At 48.5% G+C, this 27,988-nt stretch overlaps 2 protein-coding genes across 18 annotated transcripts in view; one reads left to right on the forward strand and one right to left on the reverse strand.

Moving 5' to 3' along the window:
• The window catches only part of LOC106741986 (disks large 1 tumor suppressor protein), a 541,974-nt gene extending 536,698 nt beyond the window's left edge, over positions 1–5,276 (forward strand). For all 13 annotated transcript variants that reach the window (XM_014614501.1, XM_014614504.1, XM_014614497.1 and 10 more), the window contains 5 exons: positions 551–700; positions 789–961; positions 1,045–1,154; positions 1,236–1,327; positions 2,361–5,276. In XM_014614501.1, coding sequence (XP_014469987.1) covers positions 551–700; positions 789–961; positions 1,045–1,154; positions 1,236–1,327; positions 2,361–2,470 — 635 coding nt within the window. In that variant the 3' untranslated portion in view covers positions 2,471–5,276. The remainder of the gene's footprint in view (positions 1–550; positions 701–788; positions 962–1,044; positions 1,155–1,235; positions 1,328–2,360) is intronic.
• A 750-nt stretch (positions 5,277–6,026) lies between these two features.
• The window catches only part of LOC106741985, a 184,906-nt gene continuing 162,944 nt past the window's right edge, over positions 6,027–27,988 (reverse strand). For 4 of the 5 annotated variants that reach the window (XM_014614491.1, XM_014614490.1, XM_014614489.1 and 1 more), the window contains 9 exons: positions 19,656–23,294; positions 16,455–16,772; positions 16,272–16,341; positions 14,880–15,301; positions 12,598–14,496; positions 11,745–11,867; positions 11,495–11,661; positions 11,145–11,359; positions 6,027–10,207 (listed from right to left, as the gene is read on the reverse strand). In XM_014614491.1, coding sequence (XP_014469977.1) covers positions 9,786–10,207; positions 11,145–11,359; positions 11,495–11,661; positions 11,745–11,867; positions 12,598–14,496; positions 14,880–15,301; positions 16,272–16,341; positions 16,455–16,772; positions 19,656–23,276 — 7,257 coding nt within the window. In that variant the 5' untranslated portion in view covers positions 23,277–23,294 and the 3' untranslated portion in view covers positions 6,027–9,785. The remainder of the gene's footprint in view (positions 10,208–11,144; positions 11,360–11,494; positions 11,662–11,744; positions 11,868–12,597; positions 14,497–14,879; positions 15,302–16,271; positions 16,342–16,454; positions 16,773–19,655; positions 23,295–27,988) is intronic. The other variant, XM_014614492.1, reaches the window with a different exon arrangement.

Below are 27,988 nucleotides of genomic sequence, written 5' to 3' on the forward strand. Positions count from 1 at the left end.
CCCCCCCCCCAAGCTTCGATCTTACCCGGACGCCGAAAGCATGCTCGTGTCTCGTCCCACGAAGGAAAAAACGTGTATTCGTCCGAGTGGACGCCAGAGCGGAGCGAGAGATTCAGGAACCGCTCGGGAGCGGGTCGTTGAAGAAACGAGGGGAGCGATCTATCGTGCGCGGAATTCGACTGGGCCGCGATCGATACAGTCAGAAGTGATTCCGAACGAGCGCTCCGCTCTGTGCGCGTGTCTGAGTGTGTGTGCGTAACAACATTGTCCCGCGTCCGTTTCTCGTGGCAGTCGATTAATCAGCGACATCGCGAGGGGTCGAACGGGGAAGGCCCCTTGTCTCTCAGCGGAGGAAGCGGAGTGTCGTGAGGATCTTCGTCGTCGAGCTTGTTTTCGGGAGAGTGTGTGTTGCTTTCTTTTCGCGTGAGCGTGCGAGACTGTGCCGTCGAGGTTTGAAACAGGGGGTGATCGCTGCTGTTAAACCTCCCCTCGCCCCCGGCCGCGGGGGCGTGTGGAGGAGCCGGATGTACATTCGATCGGACTATTGCAGGCAGCGAAGAAAACGTGTTGTCGTACGAGGCCGTGCAGCAGCTGACGATACAGTACACACGTCCGGTGATCGTCCTCGGACCGCTCAAGGATCGCATTAACGACGATCTCATCTCCGAGTTCCCCGACAAGTTCGGCAGCTGCGTTCCACGTGAGTTCATCTTCACGGCGCGATATCGCGCGTGTACGCCTTCGCGTCACTTAGCTCACGTGTCTAAGCGAAACTCGTTTGTTTGCAGACACGACGAGGTGTAGAAGAGAATACGAAGTGGACGGACGGGACTACCATTTCGTGGCGTCTAGGGAGCAAATGGAGAGAGACATACAGAATCATTTGTTCATAGAGGCCGGGCAGTATAACGACAATCTTTACGGGACATCCGTTGCGTCCGTGCGAGAAGTCGCCGAAAAGGTATGTCTCGACCAATCGTAATTTGAATAGCGTGTGTCGTGTCGGTGAGAGAACTTACGAGAACCTACGTATTTTCGCTTCAGGGCAAGCACTGTATTCTTGATGTGAGTGGAAATGCTATCAAGAGGTTACAAGTGGCACAACTCTACCCCATCGCCGTCTTCATCAAGCCGAAGTCAGTTGAGTCTGTCATGTGAGTGTTCAGCAATCGTGGTCTTTCATATTATAATTTCGCTATCTCCGTATATCGAGATCTTCATTCTTTGCTCCACAGGGAGATGAACAAGAGAATGACAGACGATCAGGCGAAGAAAACGTATGAGCGCGCTCTGAAGATGGAGCAAGAATTTGGTGAATACTTTACTGGTGAGTCAATCTTTCTCGATAAAATATCGCAACGATTCGACCATTCCACAGACAATCTGGCGCGACTCGTTTAAGCAACGAATACAATCTACCCGAATAATGTTGCAATTTTAGACAGAATCATAAGATTCGTAATTTATTCTCATAAAACTCGTAAAAATTCATTATTATTAATTCTATGCGTATCGACTTACGATCACTCGTAAATATCTATAATTTCTCGCAAATCTTGACCAACTATGACTAACAAGAAACTGTTCGTAAGTCACAAGTATTATGGAAAATCTCTTAGGGGTCATTCAACAATTACATCACGCGAAATTTGAGTATTTTCCATCCCTCTTCCCTTCGTCGCATTTTGTTACAGAGTATTTGGATTTTCCAATATTACGTGGCATATGTAATTACCCCCCCCCCCTCTCCTCTTGTCCCCACATTATGCTACTAAATTTCTTTAGATTCAGCACGAAAATAAACACCGTGTGCCGAAAGCTTGATGTAACCTTCCATGATCTTGATTCTCCCCACCCTGCTATCGCAGTCGTCACATAAGATAATTGACACTCCCCTCTTATAGTAAGATATAATTGTTGAATGACCTTTTAGTAACTATCAAAAAATATAAATAAAAAGGTTTTAAAATTATACACAACTTAATAATTAGTATTTCATGTTTAAACATACTTCATGTTTAAAATAATCGGAACACCTGCAAATAAGTCGACGACACGTCTTACACTGATGTCTTTCTTTACGCGACACTCTCGCAAATATCGGGTTATGTATACATGAAATTAGTCACTCATCGCAAGTGTAAACATGTAACGATGAGCAATACAGATGCCAGTACATAATTGCAGCTTACGTAAAACCGTAAGTCAGATTCTTACGATCGCTTCATAAGTTACGATTTGTTCATAAATCTGCTTAGAATCGTAGCGCAAAATCCGTAGATGAAGGTTTATAAAGAGAAAATTACACGTTCGATCTCGCGATACTTCGATCGCGTAATCAAACGGCGCTCTGTTCGCAGCCGTTGTCCAAGGTGACACCCCCGAGGAGATCTACGTGAAAGTGAAGGAGGTCATTTCAGAACAATCAGGACCGAACATCTGGGTGCCCTGCAGGGACCAGCAACTGTGACGTCCTGCCCCCCACGCTCAGCACGGGCCCAACGCTTGGACCCTGCCACCGAGGCGTCAAGCTTAATTACTCACGATAAATACAATTAAGTAACGCTCCAACGCCCTCTCCCACATCCTGTCCCTCTCTTTTATTCCTTCCACTCCCACCGTGTCCCTCCGATTACCTACGTAGCACAAGGTTCCCCATTGAGACTCGCGACGTGACGCAGATCGTCGCGAGGGATTCGAACCGACAAAAAGAAAAGAAATACTTAAACCGCGGGTCACACGACAACCAATACGACCGACCGACCAACCAAGCCTCAATCACATCTTTTTCCTCTTCCCAGCTTCCGCGCGAAAAATCGATATAATTCTAAGTCGGTCAGGACTCACACCCCTCCCCGAACATGAAATCCGGTAGATCGAACGAAGGATACGAGGGGAGGGGTGTCCCGGGCACGGTTGAGCTTCATCCTGACGACGGGAAGTCGTCGTAAAATTCGACGTGACACGGGCGCGGTGGCGCAGAGAGAAATTTGTAACTTCGTATCGCATGATCGTCGATTGTTCGTGTGTGATCGTCCGTAATTTTAATTAGAGCAAGCAAGGAAAAGAAAACTGAAAGGAAGAGTAACCTCGCGAACCGGTGGCGTTCTGTATGTTCGCTCGCACGACTTCCTGGCGTCTCGGGCGGTCGCGCAACGCCACCGGCTCGCCGCCACCTCGTTCCTCGGAACAAGCCCGACCGCGCCGCCAACTGGCGCTTGTTCGGTCGCGTATATTCGGTATTTTTTAATGTACTTAAAAGCGCAGTCAGCGTCGCTGCGAGAACGAGCCCGACGGGCGAGAAATCGAGAGAAAGAAACGACGGTACAACACGACTAAGGAGGAGGAGGAGCGCGCGGATACTACCAGTAGTCTCTAACGCGGAATGACGTTGTGTATGTTAACGAACCTCACGATTACAAGAAATACACGCAAAATGAAAAAGCAGAAAAAAAGAGAGGAGAAACCTCACGGGACAAATCTTTAGATGTTAGACACATAGCGATATATAATGTTTTGTACAGCTAGATGACTAAGCCAGTAATTGGGTTATGTGCAACATTATATTTGCGTGGAGGTGACGCAACAGGACGGCAGGAAGTTGTGTGGAGAAAGACGTGCACCAGATAGAAAGAAAGAGAGAAAGGAAGAACACAAAAAAGCATTATTGTAATTTAAATATCACTACTAAATTATTACTACGATAGTAGGTATGTATTATTGTAAATACACATAAATTCGCGTGCGTGTGTGTGTCGAGACGGACCGCGGGAAGAAGAAGCGAGAAAAGAGGGAGAGCCCGAAGAGGGGAAGTCGCGCCCTCGCGCGCGTTTCTCTCGGCTTCGCGACGAGACGACGACGACGACGAATCGTCACGGGCGATCCGCCGATTTCGCTCCGGTTAAAATCTCCGGCGTGAATTAGAATTTACGCCGGAGATTCACAGGCTGCTCATTAAAATACGGAAAAACGGCTCGTTTACGCCGCCTCGTATCAACGTGCAGCGCTGGGCACCGGAGGGATCGGTGGTCCGGCTCGATGAGACGTCGTGATCCGGCTTGCGCGAATCTTCGGCGGAACCGGTGCGACTGGTTGCGGAAAGGGAAAGGAGAAAGAAAGAGGGAAAGAAAAAAAGACGGAAAACCGACGCTCGATGCGATGTACTTATGACGGTCGAGGGAGAATCACGTAAGGCGCAAACGGACGAAGGGCACCGCGTGAAAGAGATAGAGAGGAAGAAAAGAGAAAACGCAAACTCGATCGGATTCTAATAGCGGATCTGGCACCGTTTCGCCGGTGCAATGAGAGCGCGCGAACTTTCGAGAGATTTTTTCACCCGGTCACTCGCGCAGACCCGAGTGGCAACTCCGGATTACGTAAAGATACCGCCGCCTCCCTTCACTCTGCTTTTTTAGCTTTCATTCGTTCACGGGGCCACGAGAATGCGCGCGCTATCGCGTGCCATCGCGCTGCGGCACTTTGTCCGCTTGCTCCTTCCGTTTCCGTGTAGCATTAATCGCGCAAACGTATAACGTTAGAGAACCCTTCCCCTCCCCCTTTGATGGAACGCACGAGCAGGAGAATCGAATTGCTGTATCGCGAGGTGCGTCATTGCAGCAATTTAATTGTAATATAGCTGTATCTGCATGTATAGCTGTCGTGACACGGTGACGTTTTGTCGCGACCACAGAGATGAGACGATAATGACGATGACGACGATAATGATGATAATGATGATAATGGCGCTGATGATGATGATAATGATGACGACGACGATGATGACACAGGCCAGCGCGAGCGGGCCGCGAGGCCCCGACACGCGATGATCGCTTCTGTCACCCGGAGTAGAACCGAACGTTTCTTTCCTCCCCCTCCCATCCCCTTCCTCCTACCCCGCCCTCCCCCTTATTTCGTAGTAATGTTTACGCAGGGAACGATAATCTCGCGCGGACGACACGCTTTCGAGCTATTTTTTCCTACCGCGAGTCCTAGAATTATTATTAAGCGCGCGACTGCGAGATGGAGCGAGTACGTGTGACGAGGTACGAAGCGAGACGAGCTTCAGCTTGTGCCTGAAGGACGGAGGGCCTGGCTTCGCCGAGTTGAAAGACGTCTATCTCGATGTAAAAGACCGTATAAAAGAGAATAATTATCGCAGATACCTATTATACACCTCTATAGTCTATTTAATAATATTACTTATTGAATTGTCAAAATCTCATGTTCACCTTGTTTCATCGTTTTTAAATAGTTAATAAACGTTTTACCAATTTTAATTACCGTCGTGTATACGTGTGTGGAATGTGCGTTGTGTGCGATTTCCTCCCTCTCTTCACAGGTTCCACGGAAGGTGCGAGATGGAAATATATATCGTGATATCAGCAACGGTAGCGGTATGGGAGTTAATTTTATGGAACCAATTCATAATACTTACTTACCTATGTCACGAAATTTCCCGCGTAACATCTCGCGGTTCTAATATCGCCTGAAATCGGCTCGGAACTGCACTTAATTTCGCAAAGTGCTTCTGATAGCGCGGTATTCCGCTAACGAATAAACCAATTAGCGAGTAAATGATAATGACATCTGAAAAGAGTCGAAGCAATTTTGCCAAGTGTCTGTCACAGTGTTTCGAGAGAGAGAGAGAGAGAGAGAAAACAGATAGTGATGAGGTTAACGGGGAGAGGAATAAGAGTTTCGGTAAAAATATTTGTTTTTATTACATCGAACGGATAACTTGTAATTGTTATTAGCGAAAGGAAAATCACAAGTCTGTTCTTTTCTCATTACGAAAATCATTCGTCGAGTCCGTCGCAACTTCACTTATAACGACTACGGGCGATGACAATAATAACGATAGTTTGCTTTCATTAATTATCCCTTTACACGAATCACAGTAAGACTCTAATTTGTTCATCAGCATCAACGTCGTTTCGAACTAAACCTCTGAAATAAAATATATATATATATATATATATATGTATATATATATATATATGTGTGCGTGTGTGTGTGTTGTGTGTGTGTGTGTGTATATATATATATACTTATATTTATATTTGTTCATTTATATATATATATTTATATATAATTTCTTTTTCGCAAGCAGCAGCATTAACACATTTAAAGAAGTTTCTTGAATATATAAATTACAAGAAGGGTTGGGGGCGAGCAGTGGGGGCGATGTGTGAACATTACATAACTAAGAAAATTTACATCCATCTCTAGCTATTATGTATATATCGTACAATAAAAAAGCAGATAGTTTCGTAGATATTAATAGTTAATGGTAATAATAGTAGTTGGTAGCAGTGGTAGCAGCAGTAATAGTAGTAGCGATAATCGCGGTAGTATAATAGTAATATTATTATACAGTGTGTGACTACTTCGAAGTCGATTAATGATTTACATTACACGGACAATACGCGCTAATATGAACAAGTATCGCGGTTCTACTTGTTACATCTTACTTGTCGCATCTAGTTAAAGTAAAAGATACATACAATACGTACACTTCGGTTTCCTTCCTATCTTTCTTTCTCCCGTGCTCTTCGACGGCTCCGAGAAGAGAAGAAGATCGTACGGAAATTACGAGCGAACGCAGAGGGCGGAAAAAGAAGGGGGGTGGAGGGAGAGAAGGGGAAAATTAATCCTCTTGCGTTTCGCTCTGTTCTATTTTCTATTTCGTTTACGATTCTTTTTGCTGAAAATAGGTCGGTATATACAATCGGTAATAACTGCGCGCGTGCGCGTCTCTGTTCTCGCGTGTACTCGAGTCATCAGTTAAATAAAATTAAACGCTCCTCCCGTGCGCGTGAATCAACTCGCACGATGAGAATCGATATCAATTAACATTAATTAATATCACTCGATATCATCAGATATTAATTAATCCTAATCGTAGCGAACGGTTTTGTTTTTACACCTAACGCTACTGTACACACACACACATACGTTCGCGCATACTGATACGCGTCGCTCGCATACGCATACGTCGTCCGTCGTACACCGTCAGTTTTTTTTCTTATTTCCAGAATACACATGGATTTTTCCCTGAGACTTATAAGGAGTGAAACCTCTGTGCACGGCGCCAAAATTAAACGTGTTATCAACAGCATTACCAGCATTGCGAATCGAGCCTTCACACGCTTCGTTCCTTCTTTTTTTTTATTTTTCTCCCCTCGCACCCCGTCCCGTAACGTCCATATGCACACGTGTCCGTACACTGAATGTCCCTTCTCCACCGCCGAAAAAGTCGACGTACAAGGGACGTTGCGGGACGACGATAAGTACTATCGACGAACATTGTCAACGTTTAAAATAGCTCCTCACACTTTCCGCTAAAATTTATCATCCTAGATTGCTTCGATCGAACACACGACGTCGTTTCGGTGACCGAAACTCGCTGCTCTCTCTCTCTCTCTCTCTCTCTCTCTCTCTCTCTCTCTCTCTCTTCCTCTCTCCTCCCTTTTTCTCCATCCTTCTCCCCTTTTCTCATGATCCGATGATCTCTGATTTACGTGTGTGTAAATATAAAATAAAAATACGCGCGCCTACTTTATGTTAAATATCTTTAATTTGAACTTTCTCGCGCGAGTCGTATTATATTTCATCATACGCTGATTACACTTGATAACTCTTGCGTCATTCATTCCCCACAGACTAAAAAATTTTCCTTTACCTCTCGGAAAGATTGTTTCGTCAGCGAGTTTCTGATCGCCAATACGACGCGTTAACACATTGCTCCGTTTTATCGCAAAACAGAAGTAACTCGAAGATAAAATATAAAATATAGTTACATTTTATTGCACAATGAGCGTTATTCGACGGTGTTCAGCCGAATTATTACATTTCGTAATAATATAATTTCATATATATCACCCTTTCGCTCTGCTTCTCTCTCTCTCTCTTTACAATTCCTATGAACATCGATCGATTCACCTAGACGATTAACAAAAAAAAAAAAAAAGAAACAAGAAAACTCATTTCGCGAATTGCACTTCCCACTTCGTAAGAATTGAGCTAGCTATCGACGTCGAGTCCATCCTTCATTCGAATTAAAACTGACCGCTGTTCCGGAAACTACGGATACAAGCAGCTTCTCCTCGCGCGAACCAAGAGTTTCAACCGACATTCTTGTGTGCATTTTCTTCGTCGAGATAGACTAGACGGCAAATTTGCATCTTCAACTCGCCAACAACGTAGACGTGTCTCTTAGTATCTCCTATAAACGGGCGAGATAGCAACTCCGGACTCAACGAATTGAAACCCGAATCAGTTCCGCAAGCACCTATATGCGTCCAATGATCAATGAAGCGATTAATGAGGACTTCATAAATATATAATTCGCGCGATAACACATGATTCCTTCGAACAAAGACCGGCAAAAGGAGGAAAAAACAGAAATGTAAGACTAAGACGTGGTAACATGATCAGCAATTTCGATGTCACGCCCTAAACGTTTATCCTTGTATTCTAAATATAACGACGCGTTCCGTAATAGAGTTCGAAGAAGATACTAACGCTACAATACGCGCGCACACATACGCACAGACATCACGCGCACACACACACACACACACACACACACGGAGCGTCATGAAACGCGCAGCTGTGCGCATTTCAATTCCACGAGTCTTCTCGGACCGAATTTTCCCTAAAGAAAGTGGTTTAAAAAAAAAGGAGAAACCTCGCGAAGCCACGTGCGAGATAAAAATATATCCGATACGACAGCCACGCTTTATTCCTCCCAAGATAATTTATTAATTATTACTAACACTATTACTATTTCCGAGACTCGGTTCGACGCTCGGGAGAAAAACTTTCTCCCTCACTCTCTGACCGAGAGACCTTTCGCTTCGTCTGTCGTTGCGCCTCAAACACGATACCTCTCCTCTTGTTCTCTTCGCCTAAAAGCGTTACACGTTAACGAACTTCTGATATTGATCAGTCCTTAAGAGAATTAATAAAATATCATCGTTCTACGGATATACACGCGCATATATCCCAATTAAATACTGCTATATGTAATGTCACAGGTAGCTAATTTCCATTGTCCTCACTCTTAGCTGCGCATCAGGTAGACAATCGTTTCGTGCTAAAACTACATTTGCACCGGTGTACGAGCCTCGAAGTCTCGACCGCACACGTCAAGACGGCTCCTCGCGCGTGACAGAGATCGACGGACTCGGTCATTCGAGTGAAGGAACGGAACCCGATTGTATCTCTCTGATCGCCGGTAAAACTTCGCATTCGTGCACTATAGGACAGATCACACGATCCGGTCGATTTACCTTGAAATCGAACCGAGAGACGCCGGAGAATGTCTTTGGACAGGCATATAAGTAGTGTGATCTTCAGTGTGGCGACGATCCCTCGTTGCCAATGGGTCGCTCGGTCGGATTTTCTCGGCGCATAAAACAGGAACTTGCCTCCTACTTCTTCATCTCGGTCTCCAGCGTCTATCTTCGTTGAAACAAGCAGTGAGTCCATCACAGCGTTCGAAGCGATTCTCACGTTGCAAGTCAGTTCCAGTTGTTTGCGGCACCGAAGTGCATCTCGGCGAGGATCGCAATCTCTCACAGTCGGAGATCGGCATCGGCCACGCTCAGCCCGGAGTTTCCGTCACCTGTCCCCTACCGTTTCCGCTGGCGGAAAACTGGCTGGCGTTCACGTTTCACGACGACGGCCTTGCCGTCGGTTTTCTTATTATGGTGTTCCTTGGCCGGAAGAATCGAGGTCGACGGTCTCGCCTGGGGAGACGAACGCCCCAGAGACGCCTCCTGTCACCTGAGACTAATCAACACCTTCTCCACGTTCAGCAGGGACTTGACCTTGTCGTTGTACTTGATGAGCGTGACCTTGGAGCCGCGCACATTGATCTTCTCGCCGCCGCTCAGCAAGTGGCAGCAGCGCGTCTGCTCCAGAAAGTCTGGCAGCTTCAGCTCGCGCATCACCTCGCGATGGGCCACTGTGGGCGGCCCCGAGTGCGCCTTCGGATTGATCTGACGTAGGAGGGCGTCGCGACTCTTCACCTTCAAGATCGCCATGAGGTCGTGCAGAAGCACCCACTTGTCAGAGTCGTTTTTCAGGATGAACAGGGCGGGCAGATTGATGTCGCTCACTTCCATCTCGACGTCGTCCAGGCTCGGCTCGGGACTACCCAACGGGGCTTCGTCCAGCGAATTGCAGCCCGTCTCCTCGGAATCTGAGGGCAAATCGGCGAGGAGTTAACGAAAGTACATCGTGCGTTTCTTTGGAACACTCGTAACGCCCCAATAAGAAGCCATTCAACAATTGCGTCGTGCTAAATTGCCTATTTTTTATCCCTCTCTTCCTGTTTCGTTACAATTTCGTCACAATATTTTTGCTCCCTTCCAATATTACGTGACATGCGAAATTACCCTCTTCCGACACAGGATAAATAATAACTTATAACCATATTGTGAGTAATAATTATTAGACTGCACGCCACTATTCTTTTCTAAAATACAAATAATTTTCAGGCATATAATATCATATTAATTACATTATTTTATAATTTCACTTAGTCAAAATAGTGTTTTTAGAAGAATAAATATTTGAAAATTAAAATTTTCATTACTAACATAACATAAAAACATGTCGAAACCTAAAAATCTTCACCAAATGTAACCACATGTGTCACGAGTACAAGTGAAACAAAGTGAATAATCAGGCGCATTCACGTTTACAATGCCATTTGGGCTCGGCTTTTCATCTTCTGCTTAATTTATGGTTTAAACTTAAACTGACGATAATGCAAAAATTGCGTTTTCATTTTTTCCTATTCATGTTTAATGATTAAATTGACGATTTTATAGTGCTAACTTTTACAGTTTACTGATTAACCATGAATAGAAAAACATGACTTTTACATTACCATTAGGTTGAACCTAAGCCACGAGTTAAGCAGAAAATGAAAAACCGAGCCCTGAATGTGACGTTCTATGACCTTCACTCTCTTCCTCCCTGCCGTCGCAGACTGTCTCACGCAAGCTAATATAGACTTCCTTCCGCCTTTGTGATGCGACATAAATGTTAAATGGCCTCTAATTTCTCAAATATCGAGATTCCCGTCCTGAAGTTATCCCACCAAACAGAGAAAAACTTGCGTCGCTACGTACCAACAGCAGAACTCGTAACGGGGAACGACCACGGGACGGTGGCACGACCTTGAACGTCATCCAGATGCTGTTCAAGAATGGAGTGAGCCTCGGTGTCAACGGCTAGCGTCAGCGGCGTTTGTCCGGAGTAAGTAGCTAACAATGGATCGGCGCCGTAAGACAACAGCAACCGTACGAGCTCGGTGGCGCCGTTCTCCGCCGCTTCGTGCAGTGGCCTGACAATGCGGAGAAAGGGTATGTATTATTCGCTCGCTATCGATGATCGATTAACAATACCGCCCACCGAGAGAACTCGAGAGAACAACCGGCGATCTCGCGAGAATCTCCACGGGTTGACAGAAGCGCGTTACCTGATACCGCCATTAGCGCTCTCGCTGACGTTCGCGCCGTAGGCCAGCAAGAGCTTCGCAATCTCCAGGTGACCTTTGGAGCAGGCCTCGTGAAGCGGAGTGTATCCCGCGTTGTCCTTAGGACTCGCTATGTTGTTGAGCTTCTCCAGGCAATAAGCGGCCACGTCCTACGGCGGGAGCAAATAACACAAGCAGATTAGATCAAGTCGCCGTTTACTAAGTTCGTCGTGTCACGCGATCGTTATCTTACCGTGTAACCGAGCCTGGCGGCGCGGTGCAGGATCGTCTCGCCGACTCCTTTCTTGATAACCCACGTCCTGATCTCCGACTGAATATCGCCCACGCATTCCGGATTGGGCCTCGGTAGTACTTGCTGGAAAACGACGAAGCGTCGTGTTTTCAAACGGCATTGACGGAAATCAGCCGGAGAACTCGAAGCGGGTGGAGTGTCGGAGATTAATCGATATTGTTATGTCCGCGCGACCCAATCGAAATAACCATGTATCGAACTTAAAGAAACGCTAAACTTTATTTATAACGTTATACAACGCAACTCGATTTCTGGAAAACCTGGATAGTTAACGATCTTTTATTATTTTTTAATATATTTACAAGCCTCTTTTACCGTATTCACATTTTTTATTAAAACCATAAGAATAATTTGATTGCCAGAATTAAAAACGCGACATCGGAAACCATTTTGGTATCTGTGATACGTGTAAATAGCGCTAACACTGGTAATAGTGATAATATTGGCAGCACATCCAGCAGAACGTTTATTTGATCACTGTTGGAAGTTTTCTGAGCTATGAAATTGGATTTCTTTTAGAGGAATAATATGATCTCAGCACAGAAAACTTGCAACAGTAGTAAAATAAACGTTTCTGCCGAACGCGGCTATTACATCAATTATCTCAGCTTTGGTATGATTGATTTTTTTTCTAACTTTGCATGCGTGTGTAGATCGTATTTCCATTAAAATTAAAACCCTTGAAAAGGATTGAAAATGAAAAATGAATACGCTGTGAAAATATGGGTAAGAAAAGAAATTGACGGGCCAACTACCTTAACGCACGGGCGTAACAATACACGTATATACATACTCTCTTCTTTTCCTTCGGCAACGTCTCATCCCTCTTCATCGGCTTCTTCTTCTTACGAATATAATCGAATCCAGAGCGGAATTTACGTCGGCTGGTGCGAAGCTTCAGTCTCTTTTTACCGGGAGCCTCCGGGTCGTTCTTGTCGTCCTCCATCTCGTTGTTTTCCTCCTCCCTGGCGTCGTTCGTCTCATCTTGCACGGTCTCCTCCTCCTCCAGCTTGATGCGACGCAGCGTCTTGTCCGCGATCGACTTGAGCAAGTCTTTCCGCCGCTCGGCCATCGCCTTATTGACGATCGCCTTGCGACTCCGCTGTATGCTGGTGTTCTTCAAGCGGGACACCAGCCTCTGCTTCAGAGTGCGCGCCTTCCCCAACGTGCTCCCCAGCGTCTCATTTTGCGAGTCGTCGTCGTCGTCTTGGGACGTGTCGTCGCGATTCTGCATCGGTGGCGCCGAGGCCGGCCTATCTTCGCCGAAGACCTCGCGGATGGTCGCCTCCTTCTTCATCACCTTCGTCTCCGTCCTCGTTCTGCTCTTCAGCACCAGAGTGGAGAACTCGTTGGGCAGCGTGTGGTTGTTCTTGAACGCTTCGCGGAAGTTGTTGACCGTCTCTTTGCGGAAGTAGCCGAGCAGGTTGGAGTCCGTCACTCTCAGCATGGACTTGTGATTCTTCAGCGGACTCTTGTTCCTCTTGGACGTCACGGACGACAGCGTCGGGCCGAGACTGGGCGTCGGTAAGAGCTCCGGTTCGTTGCTGCTTTTATTGAGGACCTTGCTACCTTTCGGGCTGAGTTTCCTCTTCGAGTCGATCTTGTCGCTGCCGACCTTCTGCGCGAGAACATCGACAATGGAGCTGTTTTCCGAGCGGGAATGCTTCATGGCTTTCGGCGGACAAGAAACGGTCGTCGACGAAGTCGCCTCCTCGTCGTCGATCTTACCGGCGATACCGAAGCTGTAATTGGACTCCATGTCGCTGTCTATGAGCTTCTTGCGACTGAGGCAGACGTCGGAACTGTCCATCGAGACGGATAACGCCGGCGAGCCGGGGTCCAAGTCCGGCAGCGACGTGGACAGTCGGTGGAAGCGCGACGGTTTCGACACGGTTATCAATCTAGTGGGCATCCTCAGGGATTTCTTGTACACGTAGACCTCCTCCTCCCACCCAGGTCGAAAGTCGCTGCCGTCACCGAACAGCGGCTTCGGTTTGCGCTTCGAGGAGGGCCCGCCTTTGGGTGGCGACAGTTTCGTCGGCTCCTTCTCCGTGTTGCCCGCCTTGTGAGGGGTCGCATCCCTCGAGCGAAGCTTCATACCCTCGTTCTCGAAGGTGTTGTTCATCGACCGCTTCCTGGCGCGCAGTCTGTCGGCCACCGAAGAACCGCGGCCGAATTCGGTGCTGCCGTCGCTGTCCTCGCTCGAGGATTCGCTGCCGCTCGACGAGACGAGCTTGATCCTGCTGCCACGACGGACCCTCCTCTTTCTGCATATCACCTCCTCGTCGCCGTCGCTGTCCTCCTTCTTGATCGACTTGTGCCTCGTCGCTCTCTTAATCAACGGCACTTCGTCCGAATCGTCGTCCTTACTTAGCTCGGGCTCCGTCTTGATCTTGAAAACCGAGTCCCCGGCTTCCTCGATCTTTGCTTCCGACGACTTGTCTTCGGCGCTCAGCTCGCCAAACGGTTCCTCCTTCTTTATGTTCTCGGGCCTGATCTGAGCCAGCGACGACGCGTTGGTGTCGGAATCCCGGTCGCTGTCAACGGCCGTGTCTTCGGGCTTCGACGACGCGTTACCGCTGAGGTTTTGCGTGCGTGTCCGTTTCTTCACGTCTCTCTTACGTAATTGCTCCATAAATTTATCACAGGTAGTGGTCCAGAACGGATCGACCTCGTTGATCTTGTCGTTCTCCTGCGAACAACCAAATTACGTCCGATCGCGTGAAATGGGATAATGCAAGAACGGAAACGCGAAAACAGCACTGTTACTTTAGTTATCTTCTATAACCAGAGCAACTAATTGCCAGCTATAATTCGTTAATGTACCAAATCTCTTTCGATACAACAGTAAAAACATTCGTTACCTCAACAAACACGCGTTGTTGAACGTCTCCAACTATATTTTCAATTAATTTCGCTGCGTGATGCCCAACTTTATCACTAATCTCTGACATAATCTCTCTCTGAGATTACTGCAACACCGCATGTTACGGCTACAGATTTGCTAAGTTAACGAAGTTTTACATCTGTAAGATCTTTTTACATCGGCAGATCTTTTTGTTTCCCGTGATATACCTTCAGCTCGATCTTGACGAGGTCGGTCGAAGTGTTCATACAGACGGCGTCGTTGAGGGGAATGGGAGGCTGCACCTTCGACAGCTGTTTCCTGTCCCTCCTCATCTCTTCCAAGGTCTGCCGCTCGAGGACCGGCATCTCGCCCTCTGAGTCACTTTCGCGGAAATCAAAGACCGACGTCTCGGACGAGCTTCTGCATCCGCTCGCCCTGGCCGGCACTGCGGACGCAACTGTGCCCGTATTCGCCGCTGCCGGCGCCGCCGCGGGTACCGTCGCCGCAACCGGCATGTTGTCATCTTCGGTTCTCGAGAACAGACGTCTTCTGGGTGGTAGGCAAGTTGTCTTCTCGCGCGTTAATTTCGGCGGGCTGCCCGCGGACGAGCCGGATTGTGGCGTCGACGTCGAGGCCGCGCTATCAGTCGCTACGTGCAATATAAACGAGATTACATGGGAGTCGAAGTTTACGGTCTCTCGTGTACGATCAAATATAATTGATGCGACCGAACAGGAGGGCGCGATCCTCGCCAAGTCGAACCAAGTTGAACGAATCGTAATGCTAATCGCTGCGCAATTAATATGACGCAATACGGACGAAAATGTAACTCGAAGATCAAGTAGTTACATTTTATTGCGCGGTGAGCGTTGTTCGAGCGGTGTTATTTGATTTCTTCGAGTGAAATTCCACTCGAAAAATGAAGTGACAGCCCGAGTGATTTTACATTCATACAGTGAGTGAATTCTTTCGCTCTGAATTGTGGGATGATTATTTTCATCTGAAGAGTGAAAATCCGCCCCGCATGAAGAAAAATAATTTCCTGGCACAGCACGTTTTACGCTGTCGTAGCGAAATCTGTTGCTACGTGGACAACAAAACGACTTGTTAAGCATATTAATTGCCATTCGCTGGATTATTTTGCTATAAGAATAAATTAGTAAACGTAGGAAAACATTATTTTGTTCTAACAAGCGAATTAACGTACCCCCAAGTACAAATTCACTCAGCAGAATATTTTCTACTTTGATAACAAAACTACGATAACTACTACTCTAATTACGAATAATTCATTAATTTGGTTGTGCCAGCCAATTTTTATCGCTGTTGCAGCGAATACGCAGCAGCAACGGTAGTTTCGCTGCAACAGCAAAATTATTTTTCTCCGTGCATCGTAACGCGGAAAGAAATTTCATCGACTGAAACACTTACTCGTACGAATTAAAAATCTGTCGTACGTTTTTGAACATTCACTGTCTTCTATATGTCACTCGCAATTTTGAGCATTCTCGCTGTCGCTTCGAGTGATTTCTCGCTCGTTTCTAAACGCGATTTCACTCCAAGAAATTTAAAGGGCAAGCGTCCGTTGACAATCCCTACGTTTCATCCGAACTGATTACCTTTCGGCGTCGGCGACGCGTCCTGGGGCGGTAAGAGCGGTGCTTTTGTCGCGAAATGGCCCGTCCCGACCTAAAGAAGAAGAAGGTTAAAACCGTGAGATCGCGCGGCAAACTCGGCGCGACGACAACGGCGTGTCGCGCGCGCCGCCAATTACGAGGCGAGTAATCGAGGCAAAGACGCACTTGTTTCAATTCCGCCTTCGTCCTGATCTTCGCGGCTAACATGGCAGCGAGGCCGTCGTCCTTGTCGCGGTGGATCTGATTCTCGGCACCGCGAGGTCCCAAGAGGGCCTCCTTGCCGGGTAACGTGGCGGACGCGTTCAGTTTCGAGCCGTACAGGCTGCGGGGCGCCGCCTCCTGAGTGATCGAGTCTACCGCCCGCGGCATGTGGAACTTGTAATGCGGCGGTGTGTTGCTGTTACGCTCCAGCAGATTCGCAGCCGTGAACGGCGACAGGTTGTGTCTGCCGATGTTGGTTTTGGGCTCGACTGGCGCGACGACCTGGGGGAATTTCGAGGATCGTCGTATCGAGCGGATGATAATCGAATGTTTGACGAGAGCTAAACGCGCTCCCGTTCGTTTCTTCCTTCGCGAGTGAAAGGAAGACGACGAATCGACGCGATTTTTCTTTTCGAGAGAGCGCTTTGCTCACAGTGCAGGGTGTGTTTGGACTCGACCGACAAACTTACAGGACGGATTCTAAAAATAAGCAAACAAGCTTCCATAAACATACGTCCGCGAGAGCTTGTTCACAAGTCGATTCGATATCGATGTTTTTTCGAATCACTCGATTTGATGACTACTAGATTTTCATCGATACGGTTACATTGGCGACAGATCCGTATGACACTTTGCTAATATCATGTTGATGTACATGTCGATGTCTAGCTAATCTGTGTCATGTGTAGAAGACATCATACAGCTGCCGACTGATTATCGACAATCTAGTCGGTACCACCAGTATTATATCCAAGTCGAGCCGTTATATCCATGCATCAATTTAATGTGGACATGATATAAACTGGATAACTAGATCGTCAACATTTACATAATATCTTCTAGACGTCGCATGATGAAGTCTTACAAATATCAAATCGAACATTGATTTCCATATCATTTCGATTTGACTTTGACATGATTCTGACGGATTTTTTATCGACACGCGAACCCGGGTTGGTTTCTGAGAAATAGCCTTCAGAAAGTGACAACGATGAAAGAAAAAATGTCGCGATAAGCGGATTAATAATATATATTTTTTTATTCGTTCCTGAAGATAATATCTATCAATTTTGATATTTCTATAAATGATGGACTACTTTCAAGAATTCAACAGGTTTGCGATAAGCGCTAGAAATAATGAAGCAACGTTCGAATGTGTACGCACATCCTTTACTCCACAGATGTCAATTATGCATAGAGAAGGTAGATATTTTGAACAATTTTTATAATAATATGTTATATATTGAGTTACTAATTTGTAAAAACATGATTTAATGAATAAGATATATTTTTTAAACTGAGATTATGGCAGCTATATCTCAGAAACTCGAAGCATTTGAGGATATATATTTACTTTTTTATTTACTTTTTCATATAGAATCTATCCTGGTGGGTTTGTCGGTGGAGTTCAGACATACTCCGTATAATTTCACAGAGAACCATTTGTACATTTTTTTCACTCGCACACCACGTTTCGCCGAGATACATGGTTATCGCGCAAACAAAACCGAGTCGCCCATGGAACACCCACCGACCTACAGCGACCGACGTTTTATTTTCGCCAAGTGAAATGCTCGCGACTTTAGTCAGCACGGAGAGAGCAACGACCGAAAATCCATAATCACGAAGCAAAATAACATAGCGATGAAAAAAACCGGAAAAAGACGATTGTGACAATCTGTGAGTGGTGCATTTGTGTCAAGTCGCGTGCGGCCGTCGATCTCGCGATTCAGCTTCCGAACAAAGAGGACGAGAAACATTCAGGAAGTTTAGCGAATCTCTCATTGGAAAGTTTAAATCCGCTGTATGGAAATATCTGTCAAGTGAAAGAGTTTGTTTCTTTGTTCGTTAGAAATGACCGCTCACGGGAACGATGTTTATCGGCAGCCTGAGTTGCGCTGATATATTCGCGTTCGACGCGTTGTCATTGCCGAACAGTCCGTGATTTCAAATGGAAAAAAACGACTCACCGTTTTTCTATAATATTACCGCAGTATCGGACTTAGTGACAAACGAGATCGCGAAAATGAAGACGCAAGGATATATCAGTTACGCGTGCGAAGACATACGTTAGAAGACATCGCGGAAGAACGCAAACGATGTCAAGTGGCATGTGACCCAGATCTAAAATCTTCGAGAGGCGCGATTTAAGAACAATTCCCGAAATGCAATTCTTATCATTTCAATGGCGTGACTTAACAATTGTTTCTATTTCTTTCCAGAATAAGAGCGAGACGAAGAGTTTCAAACCACGTTGACTCAATTTTCAAATTATGAATACCGTCACACAGTACGTTACACAGTAAGATTTTTGAGTTAAATTTAACACATTTCATACGTTTCAAACGGTCCACACGAATTTATGTATTAATTTAACACAAAGTTAATATGTTGAAAAGTTATATATATATTCGAACGTGTACGCGCGTCGCATATTGAAAAGCGACGTAAAAATTAGCATAAAATTAATATCTACAATATGTTAATCAACGATTGAAGTATGAAATGAGTTATTTTAACATTGACACGAGTTGAATATCGACTCGACATAAAATATCGAGATAACATAAGCACAATATGTTAAATTAACACGCGCGTGAATATATTAAGCGATTTAGCACGAAAATTTTAACAAGGACCGATTTTAACACAAATACAAAATGTTGTTTTAATGTGCACATGGCTTCGACACGGTAGAAAACTTTGCACTAAACCAAAATAAATCGAAATAAGTTAAAGTAAGTTGCAATAAAAATATAAAAAATATAAATTATACGGACGTATGTTCCAAAAACTTCATCTAAAGATAAGCCTGCTTTGGTGAGCTGAAAGATATCGGTATCGGTGAGATTGCTTCGAATTTTCACCGCGATAACGAGTTAAATTGATTGAATTCGCGACTTCAGTTAAATCGCAAACCGATCGATCGAATCAATCTCAATTGATAAAATCAACCACACTAAAATATCGCGATTTTCGCGTCGCGCTCTTACTTTCTTCGCCAACGGTCGGGTTTCTATTTTCCCCGGTGGCGCGCGTACTCAGCGAAAGCTGAAAATACTCCCGCGGAAGGCGTCATTTTGTCAGAGTGCTAAACTTATCGCGATCCTCTCGGGCGATAGCACAGTTCTTACAGGTTAGGTACAGATAGAATTTTAATCTCACCTTATTCTGGAAGCTCTGCTGACTATGGTTGACCAAAATAGGCTGCTGGCTGTTCAACTGCTCTTCCCTCTGCTGCTTGTTCTCCAAACTGTTCCTGAGCAAGTTCAGCACCCTTTTGTCGGCGCCGGTATTGCTAGGTTGATCCATCGGTTGGCCGCCGGACGTTCCCACCGGCGGACACGTCGTCTTCTGAGCCTGCCGGTAGCTCGAGTACGTCGGCTGAGCGGTGGTGAGATGCTGCGGCGCGGAGGAGGGTTTCGAGATCACCGGGTGACTGTACGTCGGCGAGCTTCGCACGATCTTGGAATCCGGATAGTTCCTCTTATCACAGTATGCTTGCTGGTACCTGGACGATTCCGGCGTGGAGTAGCCGCTGTCGGGTCTCTGCTCGTAAGCGGCGGGTGTCATCAGCGCCCCGTTCGGGGCCGGCAGACTCACCTCCTGCCGTTTCTGTTGCTCGTTCAACGCACTCGTGGTCGACAGCTTCTGCTCGATCGGCTTGTCAGCGGTCACCGGCCAAGCGAGCCTAGGTTGCTTGCTGGGCCCGGGGTACAAAGGCTCGCCGAGTCTCTTGAAGGGCCCCCGCTCACGCTGAAGGTACTGCTGACCCAACTTGCTCTTGTTATCCAAGTAATACTTGGCCGGGTCGTGCGGGTAGTCCTGCGCGGGCAACGCGGCCGAGCCGACGCGCGACGGGTCCACCATCGGCGGGTACTTGGAGAACCTCGAAGGCATGGAGTCGTTCGGTTGGAGATACGACGAAGATGACGTCGACGATGTCGAGGAGGAGGAGGAGGAGGACGGTGGCGGTGGCGCTATCGACAGGCTGTCGTACATCTGCGTCGTGGGCAGTGGACGCTTCTTGAACGTGGACATGTGAGGCAGTGGGGCGGTGTTGTTGGCGTGGTGCGACGGTTGGGAGGGTGGTGGAACGTACAGTTGTTGTTGCGCGGCGCTCCTCCGAAGCACGGCGTGCTCGTGCGGCGGTTGAGCCTGGTGGCGCAACGGCGCCGAGTTGAAATCAGGCAAGAAATCAACCTTCGGCGCGCAGACCGCCTGAGGTGTGGACGTGCGAACGCAGGTGATCGAATTCCTGACGGAGCTGCCGTTGCTCGACGGCCGCGAGTCGTAGGACGACGGGTACAACGGCTGCGGAGGCGGCATCGACCTGCTCACGTTCGAGCTGCTCACGTGCTTGTCCGTGCTGGTGGCTTCGAGATCGTCCTGCGCCGTCGAATCAGCGGACGTCTTGACCGTCTTCACGGACAGGTCCAGAGGGGACTCTCGCTTCCGCACCGCGCTGCCGGACGACGAGGGGGAACTGGCCATGGTTGGACCGGGTTGCTGCCCGCTGGACGACGACGTGGTGCTCTGGTAAGGAGGATACTCCTTGTAGGCGTAACCACCCTCGGTCGTTCGCGCCGACGGCTGATGGTGATGGTAGGAGGATGCTCCGGCCGACCGGTCGGTCTCGTCGGAAGACTGATACGCGTGAATCCCGCCGGCTGGAACGGAAGATCTCGCGGTACCGCCGCCGATGGAGGTGACGGTGGTGCTGCTGGTCGAGTTGCTGCCGTGATGACTGGGCGCCATCGTCGTGGCGTAAGACGGGTAGCTCTGTTGGCCGGCGTACCGGCTGCCGTACGACAGGTTCGTCACGGTGGTCGTCCTGCCGTTCACCGGGATCATCACCGTCGGCGCGACCCTCTGCGGATGCATCGCGATCGAGGAGACCATCTTCGCCCGTTGCCGTTGCGCCGACTTGGCGCCCACCGGCTCGCGGCTCCTGTTGGAATGGTAGGAGGAGAGTGCGGCGATGGGCGGCAGGTTGTGCGTATTGCCGCTCCTCTGCACGGCCGAGCGGTGGGTCGTCCCGTACGGCGCGTCCATCGCGCTCCTCTTCGCGTCCGCGCCGTTGTACGTCGCGGCGTGCTTGCCCTGCTGATAGTTGCTGCCGGCGGGGTACGCGGTCTGCGGCAACATTTGCTGCATGCCGTACGATCGGCTGGGCTGCGAGTAGTAGCTCGTCGGCTGCGCCGGGGTCTTCTGGAAGGAATGGTACGAAGACGGGGAAGGCGGCGGCGCGTAAGGGTTGTTGCTCCCGTAAGCCGTCGGCGGCTGGTAATGCTGCGAGCTGGCCGGCAGGTTGTACGTCGACGACGACGTCGAGCGGTTCGGCGGCGGCGGATAGGTCGGCGAATGCGGCTGGAAGCCGGTGTGCGACTGCCGGTGCGGCGGCGACGGTGCCGCGTGGTAACCGCTCAGGTTCGTCGAAGGCGGTGGCATCTGCGAGTGACCGGCCGCCGGGACCGACGAGGCGCCGCCGTGCGGTAACGAGCGACCTCCGTACGACGGGTTTATACGACTAGGATGATGCATGTGCGACGGTTGATGCTGCTGAGGATGATGGTGCGACGAAGGAATGTGCCCCGGAAGATTCTGCGACGAAGGAATGTGACCGGAGGAGCTGCCACCGAGCTGACGCGTGCTGACCGACGGATTCGTCGTACATATCGGCGACGAGATGTAAGAGGAGGAGGAGGAGGAGGAAGCGGCGACGGAAGAGTGCTGCGATCGGTCGCTGACGCTCGCGGAAGCAGCCAAGCGAATCGACTGATGATGCTGACCCATGCGGTAACTCTGAGAGGAGGAGGAGGACGAGGAGGAGGAGGAGGAATCGTAGACCGCGGAGCCGCCGAGAGGACTCTGAGACGGCGGCACGTTGCCGTAAGTGCCGGGCAGTCGTTCCGGCGCGCAATGCGACTGAGCGTTGCTCTGCTCCACCGGCGTCGGCCTCGTGCTCGGTTGCTGGATCGCGCTCGTGGACGCCAGCGCCACGTTGGCCGACTGGTAGATGGAACTCTGCGAGAACGGTGCCGGCGCGCTCTTCGTGATGTCCGGATGATGGTAACGCGGGTAGTACTGGGTCCTCTGCGCGACGATCGGCTGGGACTGTCGATCGTTGGCGGTCTGGTAGGTCGGGGTGTGCGACGACGCGAGCATCTCCGCCGCGGTGAAGGACGTCCTGCTGACGTTGTTGAGCTGCTGGTACACAGGCCCGGGGGAATGTGGCGGCTGCATGTGTTGCGTCGAGCTCGGAGGATGGTGGTGCTCGCCGGAGGAGGAAGCGGACGACGTCGGCGGCCTCTGCGAGAAGTTCGATGACGCGGTTGCGGAGGAGGAAGATGACGAGGACTGGTGATTAGAAGGTTGCATCTCGGTTAGAGTGACGCTGGAGGAGGAACTGGGCTCCATGGCGGCGCCTTCGTCACCCGGCCTCGTGTCCGGTACCTCGACCTTCGTCGGCTGCGGCGGGTAAGGTTCTACGTGCGGATTCCAGAAAGCACTGGAACTCGTAGCGCCGCCCTCCACCGACGACGGTCTGACGTCGGTGGGGTAACGGCTCGACTCTTGGATACCGTTGCCGCTGCCACCGCTGGCGGAAGCCGCCGCCATCGGCTGCGACGAGGCGCCATGATCGTGCGTCGTCGCCGACGTGGACGAGGCGGAAGTCGCGAGGCTGTGATCCACCGACGCGGCTCCACCGCCTGTACTCGGCACGGGCAATCCCTGGAAGTACTGGCGAGCCCCCTCTAACACGTTCGTGAAGCTCACATCCATGTCACGCCGACTGCTATTCTGCAACACACGGAAACGACGGGGTTGAAGACCGGGTTAACGTCGTCGTGCGATTGAGTCGGATCTATAATGCATGCGCCGCCACCCAAGAGGAATGCGTGCGATCGCGACAGGTAAATCTATCCCGTCGCTCCGTACGAAAATTCGCGATTATTAACGTCGCGTTGATAAATCACGCGCTGATTAGACTCGCAGGATCGCAAAATCGAACTAAACGATTATAATCCATTGAGCAACCATCAAACGGCATCATTGATCCTCATAGTCGCGAATCATCGCTGAAACCGACGACAAACAGTAAGGTCACGTTCGCGTTGAATGTGTCTACCGCAAAGATTCGCCGACCACGGCTACATTTGAGGTCAGGGTTGCGCGCCACAGTCACAAAGTCGTGTCCGAGGGGACACCTCTCCCTACGGATTACCGAAACGTTCGCACGATGCCGTCGACCCGGGGAACGGTCAGAGGAAGAGAACGAGGCCGGAGCATTAATCTTCATTGTCTTGTATTTGTCTGATGCGAGAAGCGAACACGCATTCTCTCTCTCTCTCTTCCCCGCCCCCTTGGTGTCTCCTTCATCTTCCGATCTCAACCGGCCAGTACCGATCTCGTATTATTAATCTCGTAGTCTCATGAAAGATAAGATCATCACCGTAACCGAGGGGGCAAAGGTGACGAAAAAGACCGGTCTGTTCAACGACAAGCGCGGACATCCTTCGCGTCTTGAAATGTCCCGAAGGATTGATAGAGCAGACACAGCGTTGCCATCTTGTCGCCGGAACAAAAAGAAATGAAATAGCGACTGCTTCTTGGCAGGAAAGGTGATAAAAAGTGACCTTTCACACATCAAAATAGTGACCAAAAATGGCATTTTTTGTAAAATTCTAAAAATAACCAAGGCCACTTTAACCAGAAAAGTAACACTTTTATCTTCCCAAGTTTATCTTTGAATAATTTAACATATAACGAAAATTTTTTTCATAGTACGATCTGAAAGTTCATAACGAAAAAAAATTAAGAGCATAGAAAAAAATACTAAATTCAAGTAAATAATTATCCCAGTATTCCTTAATAAATTTTTACTTGAATCAGGTAATATATTTACTTGATCCAAGTAAAATTTACTTGGAGTAAACAAAGTTGAAATAAAAATTTGCTAAAGCTATTTATTAATAAACTATTTGTATTCAGTAATTTTTTCTTTCTGTACATGAATGATACAAGCACGCTTTCGGAGCGGTTTTATTAAAAGAGTTGGCAAAAATATATGTAGAACGTCCATACTTTACAAAAATAACGGCAACTCTGGAAAAAAGTGGCCATAGTGACCCACTTGGATAATAGTGAATGTTTTAGTGACTTGTCAAGAAAGAATGACAAAAAGCGACTTATAAATGACTAGATGGCAGAGCTGAGCAAATACGATGGCCGCTTATATAACGATAATGGAATTGCTCCTCATTCACGGAGGCCAAAATTGATTATGTAGCGTCGCGTTCGCATCAGCTCGAAATAATCCGGCGATAGCCGGCATAATAAATATGTCCGTACCGTTTCGAACGAAATCTCATCGAACCGGTCATCCCGCAGACAGAGGTACACTCGCATTAACATTCCCGTAAATCGGATCCGGTTGAAAAATGTCGACCAGACGCGTTCCCAAGATAGTTTCCCGATATCGCGTTCGAAACGTAGACGCTGCGCCAGGTCGCGTTAATGTAAAGTGCGATAATATAGGATCTAACATGAAAATGGTTCTCGCGGCTATTTCGTACCGGGCATGGAAGCGACGGCTAAACCCGTTCGCGGCATAACGTATCGCGAAAGGTCTCCGTTAACGTGCGCGCGAATAGCGCGTTCCGCCGTGAGGGAGAGCCGCTTTTTGTCTAAGGGCCGTCGACTTTCCCGGCGGAGGCTACCTATATCGCGTTTAGTAGTTCCGACGGGAGTTTCGGTTATCATAATAGAGCCGCGGAATTGCGCGCCGCTATTACCACCACTAGCGCAAGGCAAATAGCCTCTTCAGCGATCGCTGAGGCGTCGAAGACCCCGTCGTCCTCCACTCGGGGCGACCGCCCGTCTGCAATATAGATCGCTATCGATCGCCGGGCAGAGAGAAAGAGAGAGAGGCCGCCGGTTCCGTCGGTGTACGCGAACGATCGCGCCTCGTGGCTCATTGAGACGTGGAAAAAGGGCGCAGAAGTTAGATATCGGAAAGCTGTAAACGTATAACACGGGAAGCCGTAGAGGGGCGGCGCAGCTACCTCACACCACCGCGTTCGGAATCATCAGTGATGGAGCGAGACGCGATCCGATCGCTCGCGCGGCACGGATAATCGTAAATATCGATATGATATCGGGTTCCGCTCGAGCATCGCTTAGCCGTGAAACAACGCGCGTATACGCATGCGCGCACGCACATATGCATCATCTCGCGAAGGACTTTTTATTCGTACACAGATCCGAGCTCATTATCGGTCACATTGGCTCGATAACAATTAAAAAGAGCGACGGCGCGGCTTTATCTTATCACATCCCGGTGACCCAAATCTTACGAAAGAGGAAAATTGAACGCAGGTCTTTGACGGTCACTGCTTCACAATTCGATTCATTTTTTTTTCTTTTGCGAATATGGGCTGTCCGTGTAGCCGAGTTTTTCAGTAAATATACGGCTAATTTCGGGCATTACGAATTATTGATATTTCTAACGATAACAGATATACAGATAATAATAACTGTGAATTTCGAATACCCGAATAGCCCAGTCTTTCTAGTAACTATACGGTTAATTTTAGACGTACACATTATTGATATTCCTAACAATAACAGATAATAATAACGTTTGAAATTAGCCGTATATTATATTCAGTTACTGAAAGACTCGGGTACTCGGATAGTCGAAATTAACTATTCTGAATAGTCGCGTAATTCAACATTCACGACCGAGACTGTCTACCCAAAGAGTTCACAGGAACAAAATTCCGAACGAGCGTGTGTCTCCCTACGAGAATACGCATTAATGAGGCCGTTCACAGTTTCCTGGTTTTTCAAGACCGATATCGCGCGCTCGGGATTCGCTTTGAATAGATCCCGTTGATTCCGGGACGATCAACGCCGTGATCTCGCGCGCTCTAAGTACGAGCCTCGAATGAGTCGTCTCGTCGGGGCGCTCCAGTTACGAGTAACTTTGTCTGGCAGAAGCAGCGGGGACTTCCTCGGTGCAACCAGCACCGGAATCATGCCCAGTGCTGGTCCGAGTGTAAAACCGAGCTTCCGCGCGCTGGAAGCGGTGATGGTGTAGTAGTAGTAGTAGCAGTAGACATAGAGAGAGAGAGAGAGAGTAGGTAGGAATCAATATCGCGCACCCTTGCCGAGCAACCTGAGGGGCTGGTTTGGTTCCCTTCGTGCGCCAGTCAAAGGCCCCTCTGCTCCCTCTCGTTCTCCCTCCCTCTCTTCCTCCCGATCCCCTTCCGTCCCATCGCTTCCATCCCGCTCCGTACCGTTCTCTCCATTACATTCTGTCCCGTTAGTGGGCACACGCGTACACGATCCCGCTGGTGTCGTACGTGCGAAAGGTGGTAGGACGAGGGGGGTGGGAGGGGGCAATGTGCGCGCATATAGGCGACGGAGGGACGGTTTAGCTGGAATTCTCACAATTTCAAGCATGGCGGGGCCACTCGATAAGGCTACACACCGTGGGGCAATAAATATCCCCGGCTAAAGCAGTGGTCTCGGCGTGCGTTTGCTCGGTGGGGAAGGTGCGCGCGGAGTATTGCGTCGCGAGGCCGACGGTTCCGAGGGCGCGTTCACGCTCGAGTCGTTTTAAAACGAAGAGACAGCCGGGCCGATAAGATCCGCGACAAATGGTGCCCGGTCGCTCCAGTCACCGGGAGCGCCGAAATTATGTGGCGGGCGAGCCAAGCTCCGTAAATATCGCGGCTACACACCGGTGAGCGATCGATCATCGGCGCGGACGTCCGCGAGAGATCTCCGAAACGCTCCTAAGGGGAATGTTGACATTCACGACTGGCCCACTTCTTCACGACGGTTCGGATGTGTCGCATCGCGCATGTTCGTACCTAGCATTTATACGGAGGAGAAGAAGCGGTTGTATCGATAAAATCGACGGTCAGCCTCATTTACAAAAATATTGTATCCATTGAACAAATTACGCATTGACGCAACAATACGTTGTGCCGATACAGTTGCCGACTAAATCGCAATCGTTGAGTCAACTGACAACCCATTACGGTGACTGTATAATTTGTTCCATGGACTAAACGTAATACTTGGAAAAAAAAAATGTGTTCGTTTAAGTGAGATTTCATTGATCATACCACTTTTTTGTTTTCACTCAGTGCAGTATAGCATAATCGCATGATATTACAAAACTGGTCGTTTTCCTGTATTTATATAATGTCTGTATAAAATAATTAATCACGTAAGAAGGATAAGAAGAGTGGTCCCGCCCAACGAGTCGTTACTCCGCATATAATTTTGATCGCCAATTGCTGATGGCCGTGAAAATATCGCCTGCTCGCAATTTATAACATAGCACATTTGATTGATCTTCAACGTCAAAGCGAGAAAGGGGAGACATGCCTGGGCGGATTGCGAGTTCGAAAACGGAGCACCTGAGCCGCGCGCGGATAGAATAGCTCAGAGGGGTCCAGAGTTCGCCGGTGGTTTGCAGG

Source organism: Dinoponera quadriceps, unplaced genomic scaffold (genome assembly GCF_001313825.1).
Source record: "Dinoponera quadriceps isolate SergipeBrazil2010 unplaced genomic scaffold, ASM131382v1 scaffold696, whole genome shotgun sequence".
NCBI lineage: Eukaryota > Metazoa > Arthropoda > Insecta > Hymenoptera > Formicidae > Dinoponera > Dinoponera quadriceps.